This window comes from Aulonocara sp. 'chitande type north' Nkhata Bay, linkage group LG19, assembly GCF_057382095.1.
Source record: "Aulonocara sp. 'chitande type north' Nkhata Bay isolate Kocher_YH1m ecotype deep benthic linkage group LG19, A_spYH_male_GT1.1, whole genome shotgun sequence".
Classification (NCBI taxonomy): Eukaryota; Metazoa; Chordata; class Actinopteri; order Cichliformes; family Cichlidae; genus Aulonocara; species Aulonocara sp. 'chitande type north' Nkhata Bay.
Window position 1 is genome coordinate 16,688,596 of NC_141362.1, and position 23,272 is coordinate 16,711,867.

Sequence of the window (23,272 nt, forward strand, 5' to 3'; positions counted from 1 at the left end):
ACTGACTAGAGTCATCAATAAGCACATGGCACGTGGAGAAATTACATTAGAATCTGTCTGTGAACTTTAATATATTATACTGACAGCCCCACACATTTGGCTAGTTTCACACAAACTATATACTGTCAGTGCAAAACAGAAAGAAAAAACAGTGTGCATTTAAATATTTAGTTTAATGTCTTTAAAATGAGAGTTTAAAAACCACAATGTGTTGGTATGGTTATGGTAAATTTCCCTCTAACAAACTTGCTAACAAGCTTGAGAACCCGCTTCTCCAAAAGCTTTCATACTAAACCAGTCTCGATGTACAGATCCTATTTGAAAATCCCTATAATCCCTGATTTGTCCTCAGATCAAAGCCTTTTTTGTACTTCCCCTGTTTAGGCCTACAATTATAGGTAACTCTACAGAGTAAGGCAAGTAACAGCAGCATAAAAATCTAGACACATTTGACACAGGCACAGGGTATGGAAAGGTGACTGGACAACAACGTATGCTAGTTCTCAGACCCTGTGAGTAATCAACTCAAAAATATTAACTTGTGCCACAAAGTAGAGCAGATTTCCTTTTGGTTGCCTTAAGATATAGCTAAATAAATGCTTAGGAATGCATTTATTAATTCTAGGCTGGACTGTTGTGTTTCTATACTATCAGGATGTTCTAAAAGCTTCCTGAAAAAAGCCTTCAGTGGATCCAGATCTTGCAGCAAGAGTACTAACTGGGATTAGAAAAATTCATACTCAGTTTTACTGTCACATCACACGTTTACAAAAGTAAAAAGTGGGTGAAAACGTTTGGTTATGGAGCTCCAGGATAGGAGAACAAGTTACACAGCAACACAAGAAACGAGAACTGAATTAAAACTGAACTGAAGTGAAACCAAAGAGAGGCAATATTTCTCCCATGTTGGCTTCTCCTCGCTGGCTCCCTGTTAAATTCAGAATTGAATTTAAAACCCTTCAATAAAATCTTTGATATTCAGGCCCTGTCAAATCTTCAAGCCCTCATTACTACGTCATTATACTAACAAAGCATTGTGCTGTCAGACTTCAGGCTAACTTGGTGTTCCTAAAGTTCCAAAGTAGACTGTAAAGCAGAGCCTTCAGCTGTCAAGGCCCTCTATGGAAACAGCTCCTAGTTTGGGTTTGGGAGACAAACACCCTCTCCACTTTTAAGTTTAGGCTTAAAACCTCCCTTTTAGATCAAGCTTATAGTTAGGGCTAGATCAGGTGACCCTGAACCCTCCTTTAGTTAGACTGCAATAGGCTCAGGCTGCTGTGGGGCTTCCCATGATGCAGCTTAACTATAGCATTTAATCTCCGTCTCCCATAGCGCGCCTTTTGTTCTGTCACTCTTTCCTCCTTTTCCCTTCGCCCCCAACCGGTTGTGATTGATGGCTGACCCTCCCTGAGCCTGGTTCTGACAGAAGTTTCTTCCTGTTCAAAAGGAATTTTTTTCTTCCCATTGTCGCCAAAGTGCTTGCTCAATGGAGGCCGGGTGACTGTTGGGGTTTCTTTCTAATAGTGTACAGTCTTTACTTTACAATATAAAGCTTGTTGTGGTAATTGTTGTTGTGAATTGCCACTATACAAACAAAACAGAACTTTGTTTGTTCAAAGTCTGCAAGGGATCCATCAACTGCTTCAATTAGGTCATTTTGTCTGGTCTGAATATATACCAGCAATTACAAATGCCCAGAAAATATTAAAATGTCACAACCCCTTAGTGTACCTTAGGGTTGGTACATCTGGTATCTACTACTTGCACAGAATATTGAAGACCCCCTGTCTATAGATTTGAAGCGTATGCCTTTTCTTGTAAATAAGTACAACCATTGAGTTATTGCTGCTCAAAGGCTGTCAAGTCTCTTGTCTTTTCCCAAAAATGTATCTTTTATTGATCTTACTGAAAACCAAAGATTTTTTCTCCTACCGACTGTGTATCTTACCACCATCTCTCAGAAACTGCTTCTAGCTAAGGCTCTGCTAAATTCTGGCCCAGGTAGAAGACAACACTTCCGTTAAGGCTGTATTTTGAAATAGTCTCTTTGTCAAAAATGCTTCACTTCTTGTTTAGTGAGGACTCATTTCCACCTCTGAAATGCTGGAAAACAAACAGGTCCACACTGTCAGAGCTAATTCAGTATCCCCCGAAAGAGTATTGCTTATTGCTTGCTTGATTTTCTTTTCTTTCTACATATAATGTGCATAGGAGCCTTTCAATTTTTCTCAAATATCAGATGTAAGTAGGGCACTGACTGTTACCTGTCAAAGATGTCTTCACTTTCTATCACTGTCTTATACACTCTATACACCTCTTATTTCTGGCATCCATCTTTTCGATGCCACATATTCTCTCCCTCTAATCTCTTGTTACTCTATCAGTGCCTGTGACAATTTCTCTTACTTTCTTTTCTCATCTTTTGTCTATGAGTCTCATCCGTCTCTTACGCTCTCCTATTTCAACACATCTTTGCACCATCTCCCAGAGCCACCAATCTTTCTTTGTGTCCAATCTCTTTTTGCATCATTACTAGCTCTGCTTTTCTCCCTCTCCTCCCATCTCGCTTCTCTTCCTGTCCCACACAACTTTTATATTTGTCACTACTGGCCATCCTGTCGATCTCTACTTCGCTTTAACACCGTCTCACTTCCATTTCTCTCCCTTCTCTGCTGTTAACCAACCCGGCACGGCAGATAGCTCTTGCTGTGTCTTTGCCTTTGAAGACGGAAAGAAGAAGAAAAAAAGAAAGACCTTACTGGTACTGAAGAGATTTCTGTATTCTGTTAAGAGCGGCACAACACCAGAGGCACTTTATATTACTTCAAAGACCGAAGTAACACAATCATAAGCAGCACAGGAAAGCAAGGCAGTTTGATGCATGCAGACAGTGACACAAGGGGGAAAAGGTGCTCACGAGTAAAACTGTTTGACATATTTGCATGGTTGCCCATTAGACTGGTTGACAGCACCTTCAGATGGATGTTTAGGCCTGCTGTCCTTGAAGTCTGCCATTTTTAGAGCTTCCTGTGTTGGCTTGGTCTGCAGCATACTGAGGTACAAGGAAGTATGAATATTTAGCCAACTCAAAGGGCTTTCTTGTTTTTTTTTTTTATTTTCCTCTGAATAACTCTGTTTTCCATCAGTTCACTTTTATGTGGGGTACACACCCATTCAACAAATTCTACATCATGTTCTTCTGCCTTAAGGCATAGACCCCCGAGCACAGGAAACAGTTGCTCATACCTCATCATCATCTTAGCACCCAGGCACCCTAGCAGACATGGACCTCTCACCCTGTGTATGCTTTCAGCTGAGGCATTACACCAGGTGCATTCATGATACATTCCACAACTTTGAACTCACCTCCTGCTTGTGCCTTCAACTTTCCGACCCCATCCTGACTATAAACAATTCTGTTTCACAATACTGCCTGTAGTGTTGAGAAGTTGCCTTTTTTTTCTACTTGCTCTCCATCTAATTAGTGTCAATGTTCAATTCCTCTTCTCCTCAACATGGCACTCGTTCTCTTCCCACCCACCATCTAAGCTCTCAGCACAATTAAGCATGTAAAGCAAGGCGAGGAGGAAAGAGAAGGGGAAAATAAAAGGCGGACGTGCAATCTTTGAAGTGCAAAGTGAGATGGGGCAGGTAACCCTCTTGCGAGAGATTAGTCAGGTTTACAGCACTGCTGGTGAGCAGAGAACAGGTACAAAGCCTGAGTCTTAACACATTTATTTGTATGGTTTTTATTTTTTGCTTTACCATACATACGAGTAACGATTAGGTGAAAAGGGCACAGAGCAGTGATTGCAAAAGTCCAGGCTACAGTGCTGGCTACTGAGTCCAAAAGATGTGATTTGAGAAGAACTGATCATTCATTCACTCCACCATCACCCTCCTGCCAGCAAAGGCCCTTTGATTAGAGGCGGCGATGTGTGTAAATGCACATTTATTCTAGTTTCCTCTAGTACTTTTCCTAGCCAAGAAAGATGGATAAAACTAGCTGCTATCAATCGGTTATCGTGATAAAGATTAGCAGATTTTAAACAGATCTGTGTGAGTTGTGCTATTTTACAGGCGTACTTTAATTTTAAATTCATTTCACTTTCACCCTTTTTTCCTTCAGAACATGCGATATTTGCATGCGCCCCTGTCTCCTTTCTCACACCAGAATGCTTTCACACCTTTCCCTCTCTCTTTGATGTAGGCAGCTCTGAATCATTTGTCAAGACAGATGTAAAATACAATAATGCCAAGCCAACCAATAGGGTCAACTCCTAAAGGGAGCAGATGAAAGAAGAAGAAAAAGTGTGGTTTCATAATCATCTGATTATTACAAAACCCTGAAATATACAGAAGTGTGTTGTGAAAACCTGAAGTATCTACACCAAGAATAGGCTTCAAGTATATCTCATGCCATATCCATTACAATATTTACAGATTCTACATATTTGATTTATGGACAGCAATGTGGAAAACTGTAAAATATAGAGCAATACTGCAATTTATGAGTTAAAGAAATCATACTAGACTAGTTATTCAGAGTACTCTATTATGACCTGAACCCCGATCCATTACACTTATTTATTAGCTCTACAGTCTTCACATTTAAAAGGTTAATAACCCCTGGCACACAGTGGAAACGCTTGAATCCGGGCTGTGTGAGTTTATCATGTAGCTGCAGATCTTGTGGTAATAATGACTGTAAACAGTAGCAAAGCATTTCAAAGACATATCTGCTTTTTGGTGTTTTTTAAAATGACGGGCTCATTTCTTCAAATTATAAGCAACTTTTCTGTCGACAGGCACCCCACCATCGAAAAAATTCTTTTTTGGGTCTGGTTCAGAATTTACAGAAATTTATACCTTGATTTGCATCTTTTGTCTCTACAAGCGACCAATCCAGATGTTATAGATATAAATACTTTCTTAAGAAAAAAACACCTAAAGTACATCCTAATTTGAGAGAGAAGAACTCCTTGGACAGTTCTATAAAATTCAATACACAATTGGCCTGAACTTGAGTTCTCAACTGAGGTGAAGGTAACAACATGAAAACCAGGAGGTCAGTGTCAGAGGAGAGAAACTAGATGAGAAAGGAAGCACAAAAAAATAACAGTGGTGATCAAGGTTGAGGAAACCCAGTGATTTTCGAAACCGTATACACAAAAATGACCAGCTAAGAGGTGATCTGAATCGCAGGAAGAGTAAACACTGCTGAGCAAGAAAGAGAAGAATGGAGAATGAATGTGGGATTAATACATTACATGAGGTTATTATACAAAGTTTTTTGTATGTACACACATGCATGTCAATGCCATAAAAATGCCATAAAAATCAATCCTTAGGAGAGGCAGGCTCGGTACGAAAAAAGCACCTATTCACCCAGAAAAATGGCCACAATTCAAAAAGGCTGACTTTTTGAATTCACCACAAGGAATCAAACACTTAACAACAGAATTTAACAACAAAGACTTGTCATGTAGCGCACAAATGCAAAATTGTTTACTTCATTTCAGAGCAGTTAAGTGGATGAGTACTACAGGGTTGATTAGGAGCAACAAATTAGCTTAAACGATCTAAATTGTTCTCTAACAGGTTAGCACATACATACTCTGTTATCAAGTATGCTTCACAGCATTGATTATGTAATTAATGAAAGCTCTCTCTTCTGGAGCACAATTTTCTTTTAAAAGGCGGTAAACTATGATAAATAACACAAGGAAAATATCTTAAATTCCATTCAATTCAATTCAATTTTATTTATATAGCGCCAAATCACAACAAAAGTCGCCTCAAGGCGCTTCATAGATACAGAGAAAAACCCAACAATCATATGACCCCCTATGAGCAAGCACTTTGGCGACAGTGGGAAGGAAAAACTCCCTTTTAACAGGAAGAAACCTCCGACAGAACCAGGCTTAGGGAGGGGCGGGGCCATCTGCTGCGACCGGTTGGGGTGAGAGAAGGAAGACAGTATAACTGTCTTAAACTGACACAATGAACTAAAGATTAATTATTGAAGGTTTGTCTTTGTTTAAGCTGCTTCAGTTGTGGCGTGTTCAACCAAACCACGCATTGCTGCGTCTTGACTTTAGTCAAGTAATGTCTTGGACTAAAGTGATTAGCTTCAACACATGTTTGGTGATCATAGCAAAAGCAAAAGTTGTCATTTTTAGTTAATCGGGCCTTCAGACAAGTACATTTCTGTGCCTAAAATGTGTTTGAGGGGAGGAAGGGCAAGCCAACAAGCCAGATGGATGGCGGCTGGGGCGCATATGGTGGCCTGTTTGACAAAAACAACCCAGTGTGATGGTTTCTAAATGTCAATCGTCACATTAAATTAAAAAAAGAAAAGAAAAACATCAATCTACTGAGTATGTAATTGCCATGGTTTTGGATGTTGTTGGCAAGTTTAGGTTCAGGTCGTTTATTTTCTTCTTTTTTTTTTTTGGCATCCTGTCCTCATTGAGTTATTCAGTCATTTCCTCAATCAGAAACTGTAGCCTAATTGAATCTAACTGTAGTCCCAACATAGCTCTCCTGTCTGTCCATATAGAACCATATTTATTGTACAGAACAATTAAAGAAAAGGACGAATACTTACCAAACACATGAATATCCATTGTCAAAACTAAAATGGGCACATGCCAGAAGTGTTAGAGACTCCTACCTATCGGGCTTTATTAACACATTATGGAGTTCCAAGCTTCTTTTTACTCTTTCATCTACCTCACTTTACCATACCACTGATGTGTTTTACTATTGTATTAAAGTGTTATTAAATTACTGTTTGCACAAATGCAACATTTCTGCTGCTGCTTAAAATTAAAACAATCTGCAGACCAGTGAAGAGCTTTTTGTGTGATACAGGCGTCACTTTGGATCCACCAGCTTTTGGAAGTGATGCGTTTTTTTAACGCACGCCTGTACTGAGAAACAGAAAATGAGCCGCAGATGACTGGCCCTAAATGTGCTTTCAGACAGTGAGTAGATGCCGTTGTCACCTCCATTGTTTTCACTGTAAATAAACACTACGTCTGCCGTCTGAATTTATGACGGTTGAGCTTTTTCATCTTGCTGCTATGGCTCGCTGTGTCACCATGGCGACCACAGAAACTCCAAAGAGAAAAACAATGCAGGAAGCAATTTTGCAGGTACTAAGTTCTTATCTTAATGACTCACTTCTTCACAGAGACGGATTAAATGATGGAAAATTGTATGTTTAGTAAAATCTTCTGTTTTGAGGGAGTTATATTTATGACTTATATTCACGACTATGTATCCCAGTTTGGCTTCATGGTGTAATTACACTGACAGGATATCAACAGGATGTGGTGTACAGGTTGGGAGAATCAGAAGTATTGAAACAATGCCACTGTGCTCTGCTGCCTACATTATTCAGAAGACAAAGCTTTCCAAAGTGTCAAATAATTCACAAAAGAAAAAGTCGATGTAGTAAATCAAATCAGACACCGGTGAAGCTGTTAATCATGTTCAGACGTCCAAGAGTTTTGAACAGAAGTTCACCTTCCTTTACCTTAGTTGTTTTCTAAAGGAGAGCACAAACATAAAAACTGCAGGACAATTAGCTCTAACACAAAAAGAATTATCTGTATGGCTTATCAAACAGAAATATGTGCATCAATCAAAATGTTTACTGATAAACAATCTTTAATAAATACATATATAAAGCAAGAAGGCAAGCATGACATTAAACAAACTAAACAAATTAAATTCCACTGCAGATGACCAGTGCTTGGAGAAATTAAACAGATTTATAATAGACTCCTAAAAGTTATTTACAGTTATTTAACCTGCAGCAAAGTTTGTCCCTGGAGAAATCAGTTTCTGTGATTATTATCAAATTGGCAATGTACATTACATGAAAATTTACAGGAAAATACAAAAAGTATCACAAAAACTGCCTATGTAGTCACAAACTAAACATTAGGCAATAAATAAATAAACAAAATTCAGAACGATAGTCTAGGTAGGGAATCATACCAAGTAGGTTAGCCAGATAAAGCAGAGGATCTCATCTATTGTGATTTGGTGCTATATAAATAAAACTGAATTAAATGGATTTCAACTAAAGTCTCACATTTGCCATTTCGATGATCCAAGACTTTTGGGAAAGTATTCTTAAGAGACAAAAGTCAAGCACTTTATGAGATAAACGTGATAGCAACATCAAGCAAAGTGGTAATAGTGTGATGGTCTGGGGATGCTTTGCTGCTACCAGAAACTCCTGAATATCAGGATTGCTCCCTGAAGCTTGAGTGCATTTTCATTATGCAGCAGGACAATGATCCTGTAAGTCCACCTTTAAATTGTTCCAAAAAAACCCCCCCAAACAAACAAACAAACAAACAAAAAAAGGTTTTTTAAGAATGACCTACTCTGGAGATGCTTTGGCATAACCTTAAACAGGCCATTCATGCTCGAAAACCCTCTAATACATTTGAATTCTGCAAAGAAGAGTAGGCCCAAATTCCTCTACAGCGAAATGTAAGACTTACTACCAGTTACCACTGCTGATTGCAGTTCTTGGTGCCAAGGCTGGCACAACCAGTTACTAGGGGGCAATTACTTTTTCACACAGGGTCAGGTAGGCTTGGATAACTTTTTTGCCCTAGTATGTGGAATTATTTAAAAACTGCATTTTGCATTTATTTGGGTTATCTATGTGTATTATGGAAATTTGTTTTATGACCTTAATCTTGTAAGTGTGAGAAATGAGCGAAACCCTGAGAAATCTGAGAGGGGCAAATACTTTTTCAAAGCACTGTAGCTTGTGGATTCGAACTTACCTAGAACGGTATTGTTGTAAGACTACAGAGACGCAAATCCCTGCGTTGGCTTTCATATAAAAATGAACAAGTTTATTGGAAAATCATGAAACCATAGTGGACACATTAAAAGTGTTATCACACATGACATCAAAAGTAGTTAATATAGATTTATTTCATGGCATACTGAGAAAACTAGTACTTGCTGACAAATGAAAATAAAGATTAGACAAAAGTGTAACATTCCAATTGCTCTGATACAGTATATGGTTTCCTGAGCCCCAGGGCAATCAATTTGCAGCAGGGAGAATTTGCTACTGTATACAACAGCCATAAATGACTGAGCCCTCCCCCACCCCCTTGATCATTGTCACACATCAGCACTCGGGTCCATAGGGAATAAAGACAGATTGAAACAATGATTCTGAGATTACCCAGGGGATTTATCTGGGAAAATTGATACATTCTGAAACTAACATTGGCTAGGAACTCTGCAACCACAACCAAAAACCACGAAAAGTTAAAACAAACATGCTGAGTCCACAAATCAAGACTTTAGCTCCACACAGTTTTGTCTCATTGATGAGATGAGATGCTATGACTTAGAAATACGAATGGCCCACAGACATTTGCACTGAGATGTGTTTTTTATTTTTTATTTTCTCCATTCTATGAATCTAATACAGTGAGGATTAAACAGGTCATGACAATTTTACAAGTTATTGTTTTTGCTTAGGGCACAACATAATGTAAAAATCACACAATGCGAAAAATTAATAACAGCAGCATGTAAGGAACAAAATGACACAGGTCAAAAACTAAATGGAAATGCAGTAATTCTTCTAGTTTCCAACTACATAATGTAATTATTGGATAATAACACAATTCACATTACTATCTATTATTAGCCAAGGAAGGCCCCTGGTGTTATGGCTGAAGGTTGAATCACAGCAGCAGAATTTCAAACAAACACAGCTCTGGGGACTTTTAATATTACTTCAGTGCTATCGCAGTTCTTCTGAACGAGTTTTAAAGTTAAAAAAACAATGCAAACCAAAGACAAAATATTAGAAAAGTATTTTCACAGTAAATCAAACAATCTGTAATGTAGAAGGGGTCCAGATTCATCTTTTAAACCCTTTCCTCCTACACTAATGACATAATGACATAAATGCAGTGGTAAGAAAAAGTGTTTGCCCTTTTCCTGATTTCCTAGTATTTTGCATATTTGTCACAATTAAGAGTTTCAGATCATCAAACACATTTTAATGTTAGACAAAGATAACCCGAGAAAATACAAAATGCAGTTTTTTTAAATGATTTCATTGATTAAGGGAGAAAGGGAGAAACCAAGCCTACCTGGACATGTATGAAAAAATAATTGCCCCTCTTGTTAAATCATGAATTAACTGTGATAAACCACATTTTTTGGAGAGCTGAGTTCGGTTTCACCAAACACAATCAGGCCTGATTATACACAGACCTGTTGAATCACTTAAATAGACCCTGTCTGACAAAGTGAAGCAGGCTAAAGGATCTCAAGAAGCAACACATCATGCCATGATCTAAAGAAACAGCTGAGAAACAAAGTCACTGACATCGATCAGTCTGAAAAGGGTTACAAAGCCATTTCCAAGTCTATGGGACTCCAGTGAACCACAGTGAGAGCCATTATTCACAAATGGAGAAAACATGGAACAGTGGTAAACCTTCCCAGAAGGGACTGGACAACCAAAATTACTTTAAGAGTACATCGAATACTCATCCAGGAGGTCACAAAGGAACACAGAACAACATTAAAGAACCACAGGCTTCACGTCTCAGATAAGAGTTCATGATTCAACAATAAGAAAGAGACAGGGCAAAAATGACATCTATTGGAGAGTTCCAGGAGAAAATTCTAACAAAAATTAATTAAGTATAAGTGAAAAACTGAAAGAAAAATTCAATGTCTTTGATAGTAAGATGGCTTTAAACTAATACTGACAGTACAAGCAGTGACCTGATCCATTTATAACAACTTGCAATTGCTACCGAATGAAAAGCCTGATAATTTTTCCTCTCCTGCTGTGCAGTTTTCACCAAACTTCACCAACAAAGGCCCCCTTTACAAACCTGATTTGGTCATTGGGACACATTTAATTATGCTGATCAAGTATCTGAGATTTTAAGGCTAATTGTATGTAGAAAAAAGTTATTTGCTCTTCTTTGTTAATGCAGTTTAAGTATAATCATTGTTTTTGGATGATAAAGCAGATGGAGGTGAATATTAAACATCAGTAGCTTGCTGGCCATGTCATGTTATTTTCTTTGAGTCAGCTGCAGCTCACTAAACTGCAGACTGAAAATCAGAGCAAGCCATGAAGGCAAAAGTTATGAATGCTAAGTGTGTACAACTAGAGTTTATCAACTGATTGTAAATAACTGCAAATAACTGCAAACTAGGTGATGAAATGTAATAAAGCACGAGTATAATAAAAGAACATAATATTTCTAAATCAAAGGAGAAATCAAATCAAGCATGTAAAAAGTCTCTGTTCAGGAATGCACGCTTTCTAACTTGAGATATTTCCACATTTGCCGCGTGTCTTTCATCAAGAAAAAAGAAAAGAAAAGTCACATTTTATGACTTTGGCAGAGGATGAAAGAGTCAATAGTAAGTCTGAAAGAATCACCAAGACTGAGCTGAGAGAAACAACCTTCAAAGAGAAAAAATCCAAGGACAAAGACAACATAATGTTTCACTGCAAAAATCACAAATTTTATACAGACCTGAAAGCTGTACTGATAAAGTCTACAAAGACACTAACTTTATAATGTAACAGTTACACATATTTGATTTGGTGAAATTAATGGAAAATGAGAAAAAGAAAACCTATCAGGACAGCTAGAGACTCGCTATGAAGAAAAGCATAGAATGTCAGTGCTGTAAAATGTATGCAAACAGTAACAATGTGGGTAGTGCATAGTAATAACAACTTTATTGCAGGAAAAGCCAATAACTATGAAGGTCACAGCAGTAAAATATGGCATTTACCGTGGTATTTGACTGCAGCTGCCTCTCACTGTATCTTCCTTTCTCTATTCTTCTGCACCAGGTGATTTTAGTCCTTCTGTCCTTTCACAGAACAACCACTGTGTGTATTGCAGTAGAGGGAGCAACGGTTAGAGCTAATCAAGTAGGAGGTCACCCATCTTTATCAAACCATCTGACACTAATGTCATTAGGTGAGATGCATAGCTATGTGAGTTCATAAAATTAAGGTTGAGCTAGTGCAGACGCTAAGGCTCCTATGCACAAGCAGTGTTATGAGATTAGCTTGATGCGCTAAGCGCTGACAGCCCTCGTCAGTTCACATCATGAGCAGCAGGACGAGCCCTCTGTGAGAAAAACCATACCACTCTTACTGGGCTTACCTTGGGGGAGGAGGGGAGGAAGGAGTTACTGAGGATGCATGTGCAATGAAAGGAGAGAGCGAGAGCGACATCCCGGCAATGCTTGCGTTCAACAATCGACATGACTCAACCTCTGCCTGGGAAGCCCAGATGTTCCACAGGCCCCTGTGCCAATGCCATTATAAGTCGAGCCAAACACACTTGCAGATTCATGTTACTGATGGCGAAGCTGATAGGTCAAATTGAGTGTTGCAATTTCCAGCAACAAACGGATGACCTGCCTCGAACACTGATTACAGCAGACAGGCATTGGAACGTGTTCTGAGGAGAGCAGACGTTTGGACTGAGCTCTGTGTTCAGGCCAACTCTGTCATTCTGGGACAGTGTGACCTTGTACAAGAAAAGCGCATTAGCGCTTGTCAAAGGGAAGGAAAAGTGCTGCTGCTAGCCAAGGCCAAGGAAGGGCCCTGGTTCTACAGTTGAAGGCTGAATCACAGCAACAGAATTTCAAACAGACACAGCTCTGGGGACTCTTAATATTACTTCAGTGCCACTGCAGTTCTTCTGCATAAGTTTTAAAGTTTAAAAAATATTGCAAACCAAAGACAAAATATTAGAAAAGTATAGAAAAGTAACAATCAGTACTGTAGTTAGGGGTCCAGATTCATGTCTTCTACACGTTTACCCCGGCTACATACAGTGGTGAGAAAAAGTGTTTGCCCTTTTCCTGATTTCCTAGTGTTTTGCATATTTGTCACAATTAAGAGTTTCAGATCATCAAACACATTTTAATATCCGACAAAGAGTAAAGACTAAACCAGATAAAATACAAAATGCAGTTTTTAAATTATGATTTCATTGATTAAAGGAGAAACGTTTTCCAAGCCTTGTCCTGTATGAAAAAATAATTGCCCCTCTTGTTAAATCATGAATTAACTATGATTAAGCACATTTTTTGGAAAGCTGAGTTCAGTTTCACTAAACACAGTCAGGCCTGATTACTCGCAGACCTGTTGAATCACTTAAATAGACCCTGTCTGACAAAGTGAAGCAGGCTAAAGGACTTTGGGACTCGAGTGAACCACAGTGAGAGCCATTATTCACAAATGGAGAAAACATGGAACAGTGGTAAACCATCCCAGGAGCGTCTAAATGACCAAAATTAATTCAAGCGTACATCGAATACTCATCCAGGAGGTCACAAAGGAACACAGAACAACATTAAAGAACCACAGGCTTCACATGTCTCAGTTAAGGTCAGAGTTTATGATTCAACAAAGAAAGAGATTGGGCAAAAATGACATCCATTGGAGAGTTCAAGTAGCAAACCATTACGACAAAAAAGGTTTGTCTCACATTGGCCGAGAAACATCTTAATGATCCTCAAGACTTTTGGGAAAACACTGAGCTGAAGAAACAAAAGCTGAAAAATTTGGAAGGTTTGAGTCCCGTACATTTGGCATAAAACTAAAATAGCATTTCAGAAAAGGAACATCATACAAACAGTAAAAATATGGTGGTGGCAGAGTGATAATCTGGAGCTCTTTAGCCGCCTGTGGACCTGGAAGACTTCCAGTGGTCAGTGGAACCATGAATTCTGGTGTCTACCAAAGCATCCTGAAGGACAATGTTCAGATATCTGTTTGTGACATCAAGTTGAAGCGCACTTGGGTTCTGCAACAGGACAATGATCCAAAACACACCAGCAAGTCCGCCTCTGAAAAACAAAATGAAGACTTTGGAGTGGCCTAGTCAAAGTCCTGACCTGAAATCGAGTATGATGCTGTGGCGTGACCTTAAAAGGGTGTTTCATGCTCAAAAACCCACCAGTGTGGCTGAATTACGACAATTCTGCAAAGATGAGTGGCCAAATTCCTCCTTGTTGCTGCTAAGGGTGACCCAAATAGTTATTAGGTTTAGGGGGCCAACCACTTTTTCACACAGGACCATGTAGCTTTAGATTTTGTCCCTTTAATAATAAAACCCTTCATATAAAAACTGCATTTTGTGTTTACTTGTATTATCTTTGTCTATCATTTGCATTTGTTTGATGATCTGAAACATTTCAGTGTGAAAAACACAACAAAACAGGGGCAAACACTATTTCACACTATTGTACAGCCTCACTGGTCATTCTTGTAAATGTAAATCATCATGTTGATTATGATAAAACTGAAATATGGTACTTCTCATTTCCATAACCACTGTACCAACAGTGACTTACAGATATAAATATGCACACATCCTTGCCTGAAAAGAAAAGCAGAAAGGTTCAAGCGCTGAAATTTCCATCTCCCTGAAGAGATTTAGCCCAAGACTGAAACTTATTACAATTTTCACCATGTAAATCCCTGAAAGATCCACAGGATTGCTGTTCAAGTTGAAAGCAGCAGCAAGAAGATTTGTATTCACCCATAAGATTCCCCTTAGGTTCCTCCTTTATTTGGACCACCTCCAGAACTGAGAGAAATCACTGGCAGAGCAAGAAGAATTTTAACCCTGACTGCTAGTGTCACTGTCTCCCTGTGGCAATTTAGACTTTTTAATTATGGGCTTATTAATGTTTAATCACTGGACAGGTAAGCTGTAGGGAAGCATCCGCCCTGAGAGGGACGATGCAAATAGACTTTTTTATAATTCAAGCTCAAATGAATGGGACCGTATGATTGTCTCACTCCTGGGTACAAAGAGCATTTTGAGGAGACAATCACTAATCAGAGTTACATTACTAACAAACCTGACTGTGCTTAAGATGGGTAGTATTTGTTGCTGAGGTTTAAGAAAACAATACCATTATTATTAGCCCGATTTAAGAAAAAACGACTTTTTGACAACACTTAATATCTATTAACTTTATAGTTTGAGAGGCACTGCTTTCAGTTAGAAGATGGGAAGGCAAACTGCTTGTGTTTGCAAAGGCCTCATTAACTCAGTAACCTTTCACACATATCTTTGGGAACCATTCGTTCTTCCAGCCAATCTAAAGACTGACTGAACTACCAAAAAACTGTGCGCCACAGTCTCTTTATCTCTCTGTCAAATGATACATGGTTGTTTCAGTAAACATGTAAACAAAGCACCCAAATCTGCCACCTCAAAGAACAACTGCAAACTAATTTTTTTTTTTTTGCATCACTCTAAAGCAATGGCGTTAACTGCAGAGCTTGTGCTTCCTTTATTCTCTAACAAAATACATGCAATTTGCGAGTCCTGTCCCAATCCCTCTGTCTTAACAGCATTTGTTTTGAGCTTGGGATTTCCATCTAGAGAACAGAAAATTACATTAGGTTTTATAAGGAAAAGCAGAAGAAATGCCATTAAGCTCACATAGGAAGGGGAAAAAAGCCTCCATATCCATCTTTTTTCATTAATTCATTCCAAGCATCTTAGTTAGATTTCCTCATCTCTTCCACATATGCATCTTCACAGACAAGGATATGTGAATGAGGCTCTTCTGCACAGCCTGAAGCTGCTAATGACTTTCTGAGCAACAGATGTATCCCACCTCTTCCTCTCTCAACACTGAAGGAACACTGTGAACAAATGAAGACAAACTAAAGTCCTCAGAATGAGGACTCAGCAATATGAGTGATGTTTCAGTCCACTTGTTTTGTTAGGTCAGCAGCTTGTTTTGGAGTAGGATGGTGCTGAGCAAAGCCATTGCGTTTAACTAGGTTTAGACCTGCGAGACAGGTGTGGAGCTGGTCGATAAGCCTGTAACAGGTTGACTTCTTCCTGTTGGTGCAAAAGCAGGAAGTAGAACTGAATTACCAGGATATAAATGAGACTTGTTAAATCCCAGCCACATTTTTTTGTCATTTCTTCAGTCTATCAGCATTAGAGACAATCTCTTCTATCTCCATTTCTCTTCTGCTTCCCATCTGCTCTATGTGGTCCTCTGAAGCAACTCAGGCCTGTCATATCTCTTTCCTCGACTACTCCCTACTCTATCCCTAATCCTTCTTCCAGACTTATCTCACTCAGTCTTTGACAGTGTCTCTCTTACTTTAATATTATTTTATTATCTTTTTAGCATTCTTGCTCCTCCGCTACATTCTTGGTGCCCTTTACTGATCCATCATTTTCCATCGCTATGCTGGCAGTGCTATCATGAATAATGGGGAAAAAAATCTTAGCACTGAAAAAGACCCTGATTTTGAGCTGAGTCAGCTCCCTCAGTTGGGATGGAATTTCCTCCAGTGACTACAGAGACTTGTAGGGATGTAGATGTACATTTATTCGAACATTAATAAAGATAACGCTTATAGTAATAAAAATACATTAAAGCTGATATGACTTCACTGCATGGATATTTTAACAGGTTATATCGGTGATTATATTTGTGTGGATGCACATAAAGTATTTCCCAGTTATCACTCCCAGCTTGTGTCTTCCTACTACAGTCTCTCTGCAGTGGGAGTATATTTAGAACAAATACAAATACATCACAGTAAGACTGATACTGCGATACCGATCTTTGGTCTTCAAAGTTTTATGGAGCTTTTTTTCTGTATTGCGGGACTTTTTTGAAGGATTTAATTTATTTCCACATTATGTTTATGAAATGTGCAGAAATAATAATCTGTGAAACAAAATAACACAGTGCTGTCTTTACAGTTTGCTTAACAAATGTTATACATACACTGTGCAAAAGTCTTGAATCTTCTTTATTTTTTGCTTCCAAGGATCCATACTTTTTCAGGGTTTTTCTTAATGACTGATTCACACTGACCTATGAATCATTCAAGCATAAAAAGGGATCTAACTCAAGGGATGAACCAATTTTACATCTACACATTACAGAAAACCTAACAAAAAAACTATTTTAAGTCACTTTATTAGTGGTTTGGTAACAACAAGGTGATTCCCAAAGAAATATTAGTTGGAAACTCAGCATGTTGTACAATGTGTTCCTATAATAATTGAGGAAAATGGATGAGTGGAGGTCGAAAAAGGCCTAAAAACAATTTACAACAGATAACGGTATCTGAAAGTCATATTCTTAAGAAATAGGAAAGAAATCACGCAAAGAACTGACAGGACCTGAGAGATGCATCTGATCCTTCAACTGATCTATCTAATGTTCACTGAAGACTCATCAGAAATGATTCTCAGTGGAAGGGTGGCTGTCAAGAAATCACTCTTAAGGAGGTATGCCACATTACACAAGAACAGGACTGGGAAAAAACAGAGATTATGGACTGATGAAGCCAAATCTGAAATTCGCAGCACAACAGCCATCTTTAAAACAGAGTGGAGGCTCTGTCATGGTTTGGAGCTGCATTTTTATGTATTACAAACATAAAAAAGCCACCTTGCGATAGTATCTGGAAAGCATCTGACTGACAACTGCTTCATTTCTTATGTACGATAACGATCCCAAGCACATTGCCAATGTAATAATAGCATACCTGGACAATGTGACGGTCAAGAAAGCTCGTCAAAGAGTTCAGGTTCAGGTGGTCATGTCAAATAGTGTCACTGGAATTATACAAACTTTGTGTTTGCCTTATAAACAGTATTTCCATGTATGTTTGCATATTTTTAATAAATCAGTGCATCTATTTGAAATTTAACTAACAAAGAAAAAATAAACGTGACATGTTTTAGGATTTTTCCACAGTACTGTATGTAGTCACGTTGTGATACATGAAAAAAATGTTTTTTGAGTAACTTGTTTTGTGTTTCTTTACATGTTTTACTTTTGCCGGTGGATGTAAATGCAAATCTGGACGAAACTGTGAATATTTGTCATTATCAAAAGCAGATTATGACAGATGCTCAAAATGAGCAACCAAAAAAAATGTTGTTCAATGGTTTCATGTATTGGCGTTAGAATCCCAAATACAAACATGTAGTCATGTTTTTCTGTGCATTTGTGTGTGTGTAAGCTTGGCAGGGGGAGTCGGAATGTTCACACTCCCTGTCACTGTGGACCGTGGTCTGTTCCACCCAGATTAGCTGTGATCTTAACGAATCCTGTCTGATCCATGCTGCCGTGGTCTCTAAACACGCTCTCATCAGGTTTTTAGAACCAATGCGAAGGATTGCATTGACAGCAGCTGACACAATCCTGATGAATAATGTAACACAGTTCACGAAAAAACATTAACACAGTATAATCTTTAGAAAACAAAATGCATAAGAGCCATCCCTGTAAGTTTGTTGTTCCTGGTAGTAAAATTACTACCAGTGTTATTGAAAATCCACATAATTTTATTTAGTTTTAAATCTGAATTTTGTACTGACAATGCATCTATCCTGGGTCTCAATCAGAGCAGTATAAAAAATAAATAAAACCTCCTAGTCAAAATTAATTAATTGAAAAAGTTGTAATGTTAAAGAACTCAGCTGACAAGAATTGACAGTTTATATGGATCTAATTTAGGTTTCTGTTATTAAACACACTTTGAGTTCATGATTTCATTTATTAAGTTATTAAAAAGGTTATCCAAGCTTACATGACCCTATGTGAAAAAGTAATTGCCCCTTAAACCTAGTAAGTGGTTGCACTAACCCTGGTAACAAGAACTGCGATGTGAAAGACAATGAGTCTTTCACATCGCTGTGGAGTCATTATGGCCCTCTCTTCTTTAAAGAACTGTTTTATTTCAGCCAAATTGCACGTTTTTTCAAAAATGACTGGCCTGTTTAAGATTTTTTCAAAGTATCTTAACACAATTTAAAACCTAGATTTAAACTGACTAGGCCACTTCAAAAACTTATTTGTTTTGAGCCATTCAGAAGTGGACTAGCTGGTGCATTTTGGGTCATTGCCTTGTTGGATAAACTAATTTTGCTTTTCAGGCATGAACAGATAACTGGACTTTCTCTGGAGCAGAATTCATGCTTCCCTATCATCAGTGTTGGGGAGTAACGGAATACATGTACCGCCGTTACGTATTTAAAATACAAAATATGAGTAACTGTATTCCGTTACAGTTACCGTTTAAAAAGGTGGTATTCAGAATACAGTTACTTTGTTGAAATAAATGGATTACACTGCGGTACTTTCCCGTTTGTGTAGTCCGTGTTGCAGGGAGAATGGACTGCCATACACGTTATGGGTCTGTGAGCGCGAGGAGGGAGAAAAAGGGGAGTGGAAAGGTAGGAGTTGTCATCGAGGAAAAACGGGAGCTGGAAGCATGTAAATATAATAATAACCACTTCAGCCAAGAAGAGTGCCTGACGAGCCCAGTTGTAAGTAAGCTATTAAGACTCGACTGTACACCGTGTTCGTGTTTTCCTCCGAAACAATAAGTTCCGTTGGAGCAGTCTTTCAACGCCTCTCTCTGTCTCTCGCAAGAAAAGTTGACCCACACAACAAAGTAAAGCTATTTTTCGGCTACGAGCTGACAGGGACCCCGCCGTATTAGTCAGAGGTCCCTTTACTACAGTTCGGAGTCGCGGACCTTCAGTAATAGTAATAAATCACACAGCAATAGTACATTCACGTTGTTGTAAAAAGCATGATAATATATTAAGTAATCCAAAGTATTCAGAATACGTTACTGTCATTGAGTAATGTAACGGAATACGTTACAGAATACATTTTGGGGCATGTATTCTGTATTCTGTAATGCAATACATTTTAAAAGTAACCTTCCCAACACTGCCTATCATACCAACATTTGTTTGACTGTTGGTATGATGCTCTTTGTATGAAATGTTGGGTTAGTTAGACGCCAGATATAACAAGACAGAAACCTTCAAAAAGGTTCTACTTTTGTCTCACCAGTCTACAGATCTTGGGGATCATTAACATGTTTCTTAGGTTAATGTGAGATGATCCCATTGATCAGCAGTGGTTTTCTCTTCTTGGAACTAGGGCTGCCACGATTAGTCGACTAGTCACGATTACGTCGACTATCAAAATCGTCGACGCCTAATTTAATAGTCGACACATCGTTTAAATGCCGTAAAATCCTGAAAGGTGCAGGAATAACAGTAAGATTTAAGAGTGTAATAACGGACTGAAACAGAAGATGGCGGAAATGCACATACAAGGATACCGTTAAACGGCAAAGATGAAGAAGAAGAAGAAGAAGCAGCAGTCTCCGTTATCATGGCTACTCGGCAACGGAACTCGAAAGTCTGGGAGCATTTTGACCAAACAAAAGAAAAGAAGGTCCAATGCAAAATCTGCAAAATGGAACTTGCCTTCCATGGCAGTACAACGGCGGTGCACGAGCATCTAAAAAGGAAGCACGTCGTGGCATCCGACGACGAAGTGGTACAGTCGTCTCGGTAAGCTAATTGGCTAGTTAGCTGCTAACATTATTGTAAACAGCAAGCTGCTAATTATTTGTGCTGTCAGTGTTAATCTCGTTAGTATGATGTTAACGCCATAACCGCATTAACGCGGCAAATCCCCGTTAGTCAGTGCCATGCAGCCCTCGCACCGCGTTTTCGCGCTAACGGGGATTTGCCGCGTTAACATCGTATTGACGAGATTAACGCTGAGAGCACTACTTATTATTGCTTATATTAATAGCTGTTAACATTACAGGACTGCTAAAAAAATACGTTCGTCTTCAATGGACGACTTTGTCACCAAGCCAACAACATGTACACCTCGGCAAGCAGATGTCCTGACTGAATCAATCTTGAACATGTTGGTGACGGACATGAGACCCCTGTCTATGGTTGATGATCAAGGTTTCAAAGAGATGATCAAGCAGTTCAACCCACATTACCATGATAACTACCTACCAGGCCGATCCCACTTCACCAAATTGATGGAAAAGAAATATGATGCTACCTTTGAGAAGGTTGGTCTCTCTTTCTCTCCACTCTCTCACACCACAAAACAAAATAGCAATTTGTATTAGAATTTAATACATTTCATGATGAAATAATATAGAGCTTGCTGACTGAGGAACCAATAAATTAATCTTGGTTAAAGCATGTAATGGAAAGTTGTTGTTGTTTTTTTTTTTTTTTACTGATATGTTGAATGTTTACTGTTTAACATACGTAAGTGTATTTGATGTAACTGAATTATTCAATTGGTAAATTCAAATCTTAATGCATAAACTGACAAGCATTATTAATAATGAAAAAATATACTGTAATATATTTCCCTAATGCTTACTATTGTTCCAAATCATCTCATATCTTTAGGTAAAGCAGACCCTTGGTGGTGTCAAAGGTTTCTTCACCCTGACTGCTGATGTCTGGACCAGTCGTGCAACAGAGGCCTACCTTGGTGTGTCTTGCCATTTCCTGAGTGAAGATTGGAAGATGAAGAGCTTCATCCTTGATACCATGCCTCTTGAGGAGAGGCATACTGGTGCCAATATAATGACATGGATGGAAGAGGTGCTAACAAAGTTTGACATCTTGCCTGCCAAAATAAAAGCAGTAGTACATGACAGTGGTTCCAATATGGTGGCAGCAATGCGACTTCTTGAAGAAAAACATGGATGGGCCTCTATCCGCTGTGCTGGACACACACTCCAGCTCATAGTCAATACTGCTCTCAAAGAAACCACCATCAGCAGAGCACTAGGTGCTGCTAGGCAGCTAGTGGAGCACTTTAAGAGAAGCGAGCTGGCTAGTACAAGACTAAAAATGAAACAGGAGCAAATGAATGTGAAGAAAAATACACTGATCCAAGATGTCAGTACAAGATGGAATAGTACATTCCACATGATAGAAAGACTCCTCGAACAGCGCTGGCCTCTCACTGCCACTCTTTCAGATCCCGAGGTAACGCCAAGGGGGAAACACTACTTCGACTTGAAGCCAGAGCAGTGGGTGCTGCTTGAAGAACTGAAGCAAGGTTTGGCACCTTTTGAGACTGCTACTGTTTACCTTAGTGGACAGAAGTACACAACGGTTTCAGGTCTTCCACAGGTGGTCAAAGGGCTGACACGGGCTGTACACCAAAGCCAACTGGAGACGAGCTCAGGAAAATCTTTCATTGCCAGGGCAGAAAAAGGCATAACACAGAGATGGGGGAGTATATGTACTTTCTCAGCAGACAAAGAAAACTCTGTTATTCTCGCAGCTGCCTTGGACCCCAGATACAGAAAGTTGACGTTTTTGGCTCCTGAAGATGTCATCAGAGTGCAAGGGACTGTTGAAGTGCTTGCTGTCAAAGAAGCAAATGCTGGGACACATGAGCATGCAAAAGTGCAGACAGCCAATGGTTCAGGTAGAACTGAAAAGACTGCTCTGGACAACCTCCTTGAGTCTGACACAGACAGTCAGGGTGACAATGAGGAAGAAGCATCTAAGGAGGACCAAGATGTCCAAGTTGTGAGAAGTGAAGTTCAGCTGTACTTTAAAGAAGCCACAGTTTCTAAAAAGGATGATCCTCTTAAATGGTGGAGCGAAAATGAGGGACGTTTCCCCACACTATCAAAGCTAGCTAAATCTTTTCTGTGCATTCCTGCAACCTCCACCCCATCGGAGCGGATCTTCTCCACAGCAGGGAACATCTGCTCTCAAAGGAGAGCAAGCCTTTCTGCAGAACATGTAGAAAAGCTAACTTTCCTGGCTATGAACAATAATCTCGTGTAGATTGCTATACTGACTATATAGTCCCAAAGTTCAATATAGTTGTGAGGACTGAGCACAAAATGCTATTTTGTTATATTTGTTTTCGGGTGGCTTCAAACTTGAAATTTCATTAAAAGTTTAATAAACTATCATCTTGTCTTTATTTTTAGTTTCACATACCTTAAACACTTAAAGCTGTAAGCTAATGATAGTTGTATAAGAGCAGATGCATGCTGCTGCAATAATCTGTACGTTTTACGTCCAATGGATGCATAATCTGATTAGTCGACTAATCGCAAGAATAATCGGTGACTAGTCGACTATCAAAATAATCGTTTGTGGCAGCCCTACTTGGAACTCTCTCACAGATGCCACTGCTGAACCATGAACTCTGACCTTAACTGAGGCAAGTGAGCCCTGCAGTTCTTCAGATTGTATTCTAGGTTCATATGTGACCTCCAGGATGAGCCATTAATGTGCTCTTGGAGTAGTTCTAATAGACTGGCTACCAATGTTCCAAGTTTTCTCCATTTCTGAACACCGATCACCGTAGTTCGCTGGAGCCGCAAAATCTT

At 39.0% G+C, this 23,272-nt stretch overlaps 2 protein-coding genes across 3 annotated transcripts in view; one reads left to right on the top strand and one right to left on the bottom strand.

Annotated features, from left to right (window-relative positions):
- The window catches only part of alk (ALK receptor tyrosine kinase), a 426,012-nt gene that overhangs the window by 206,978 nt on the left and 195,762 nt on the right, over positions 1 to 23,272 (bottom strand). The gene's annotated exons all lie outside the window — the stretch shown is intronic.
- LOC147306758 (E3 SUMO-protein ligase ZBED1-like) lies at positions 20,227 to 22,872 on the top strand. The gene is made up of 3 exons (XM_086273708.1): positions 20,227 to 20,438; positions 20,701 to 20,962; positions 21,315 to 22,872. The coding sequence occupies exons 1-3, from the start codon at positions 20,257 to 20,259 to the stop codon at positions 22,716 to 22,718; spliced, it is 1,848 nt and encodes a 615-aa protein (XP_086129834.1). The 5' UTR covers positions 20,227 to 20,256; the 3' UTR covers positions 22,719 to 22,872.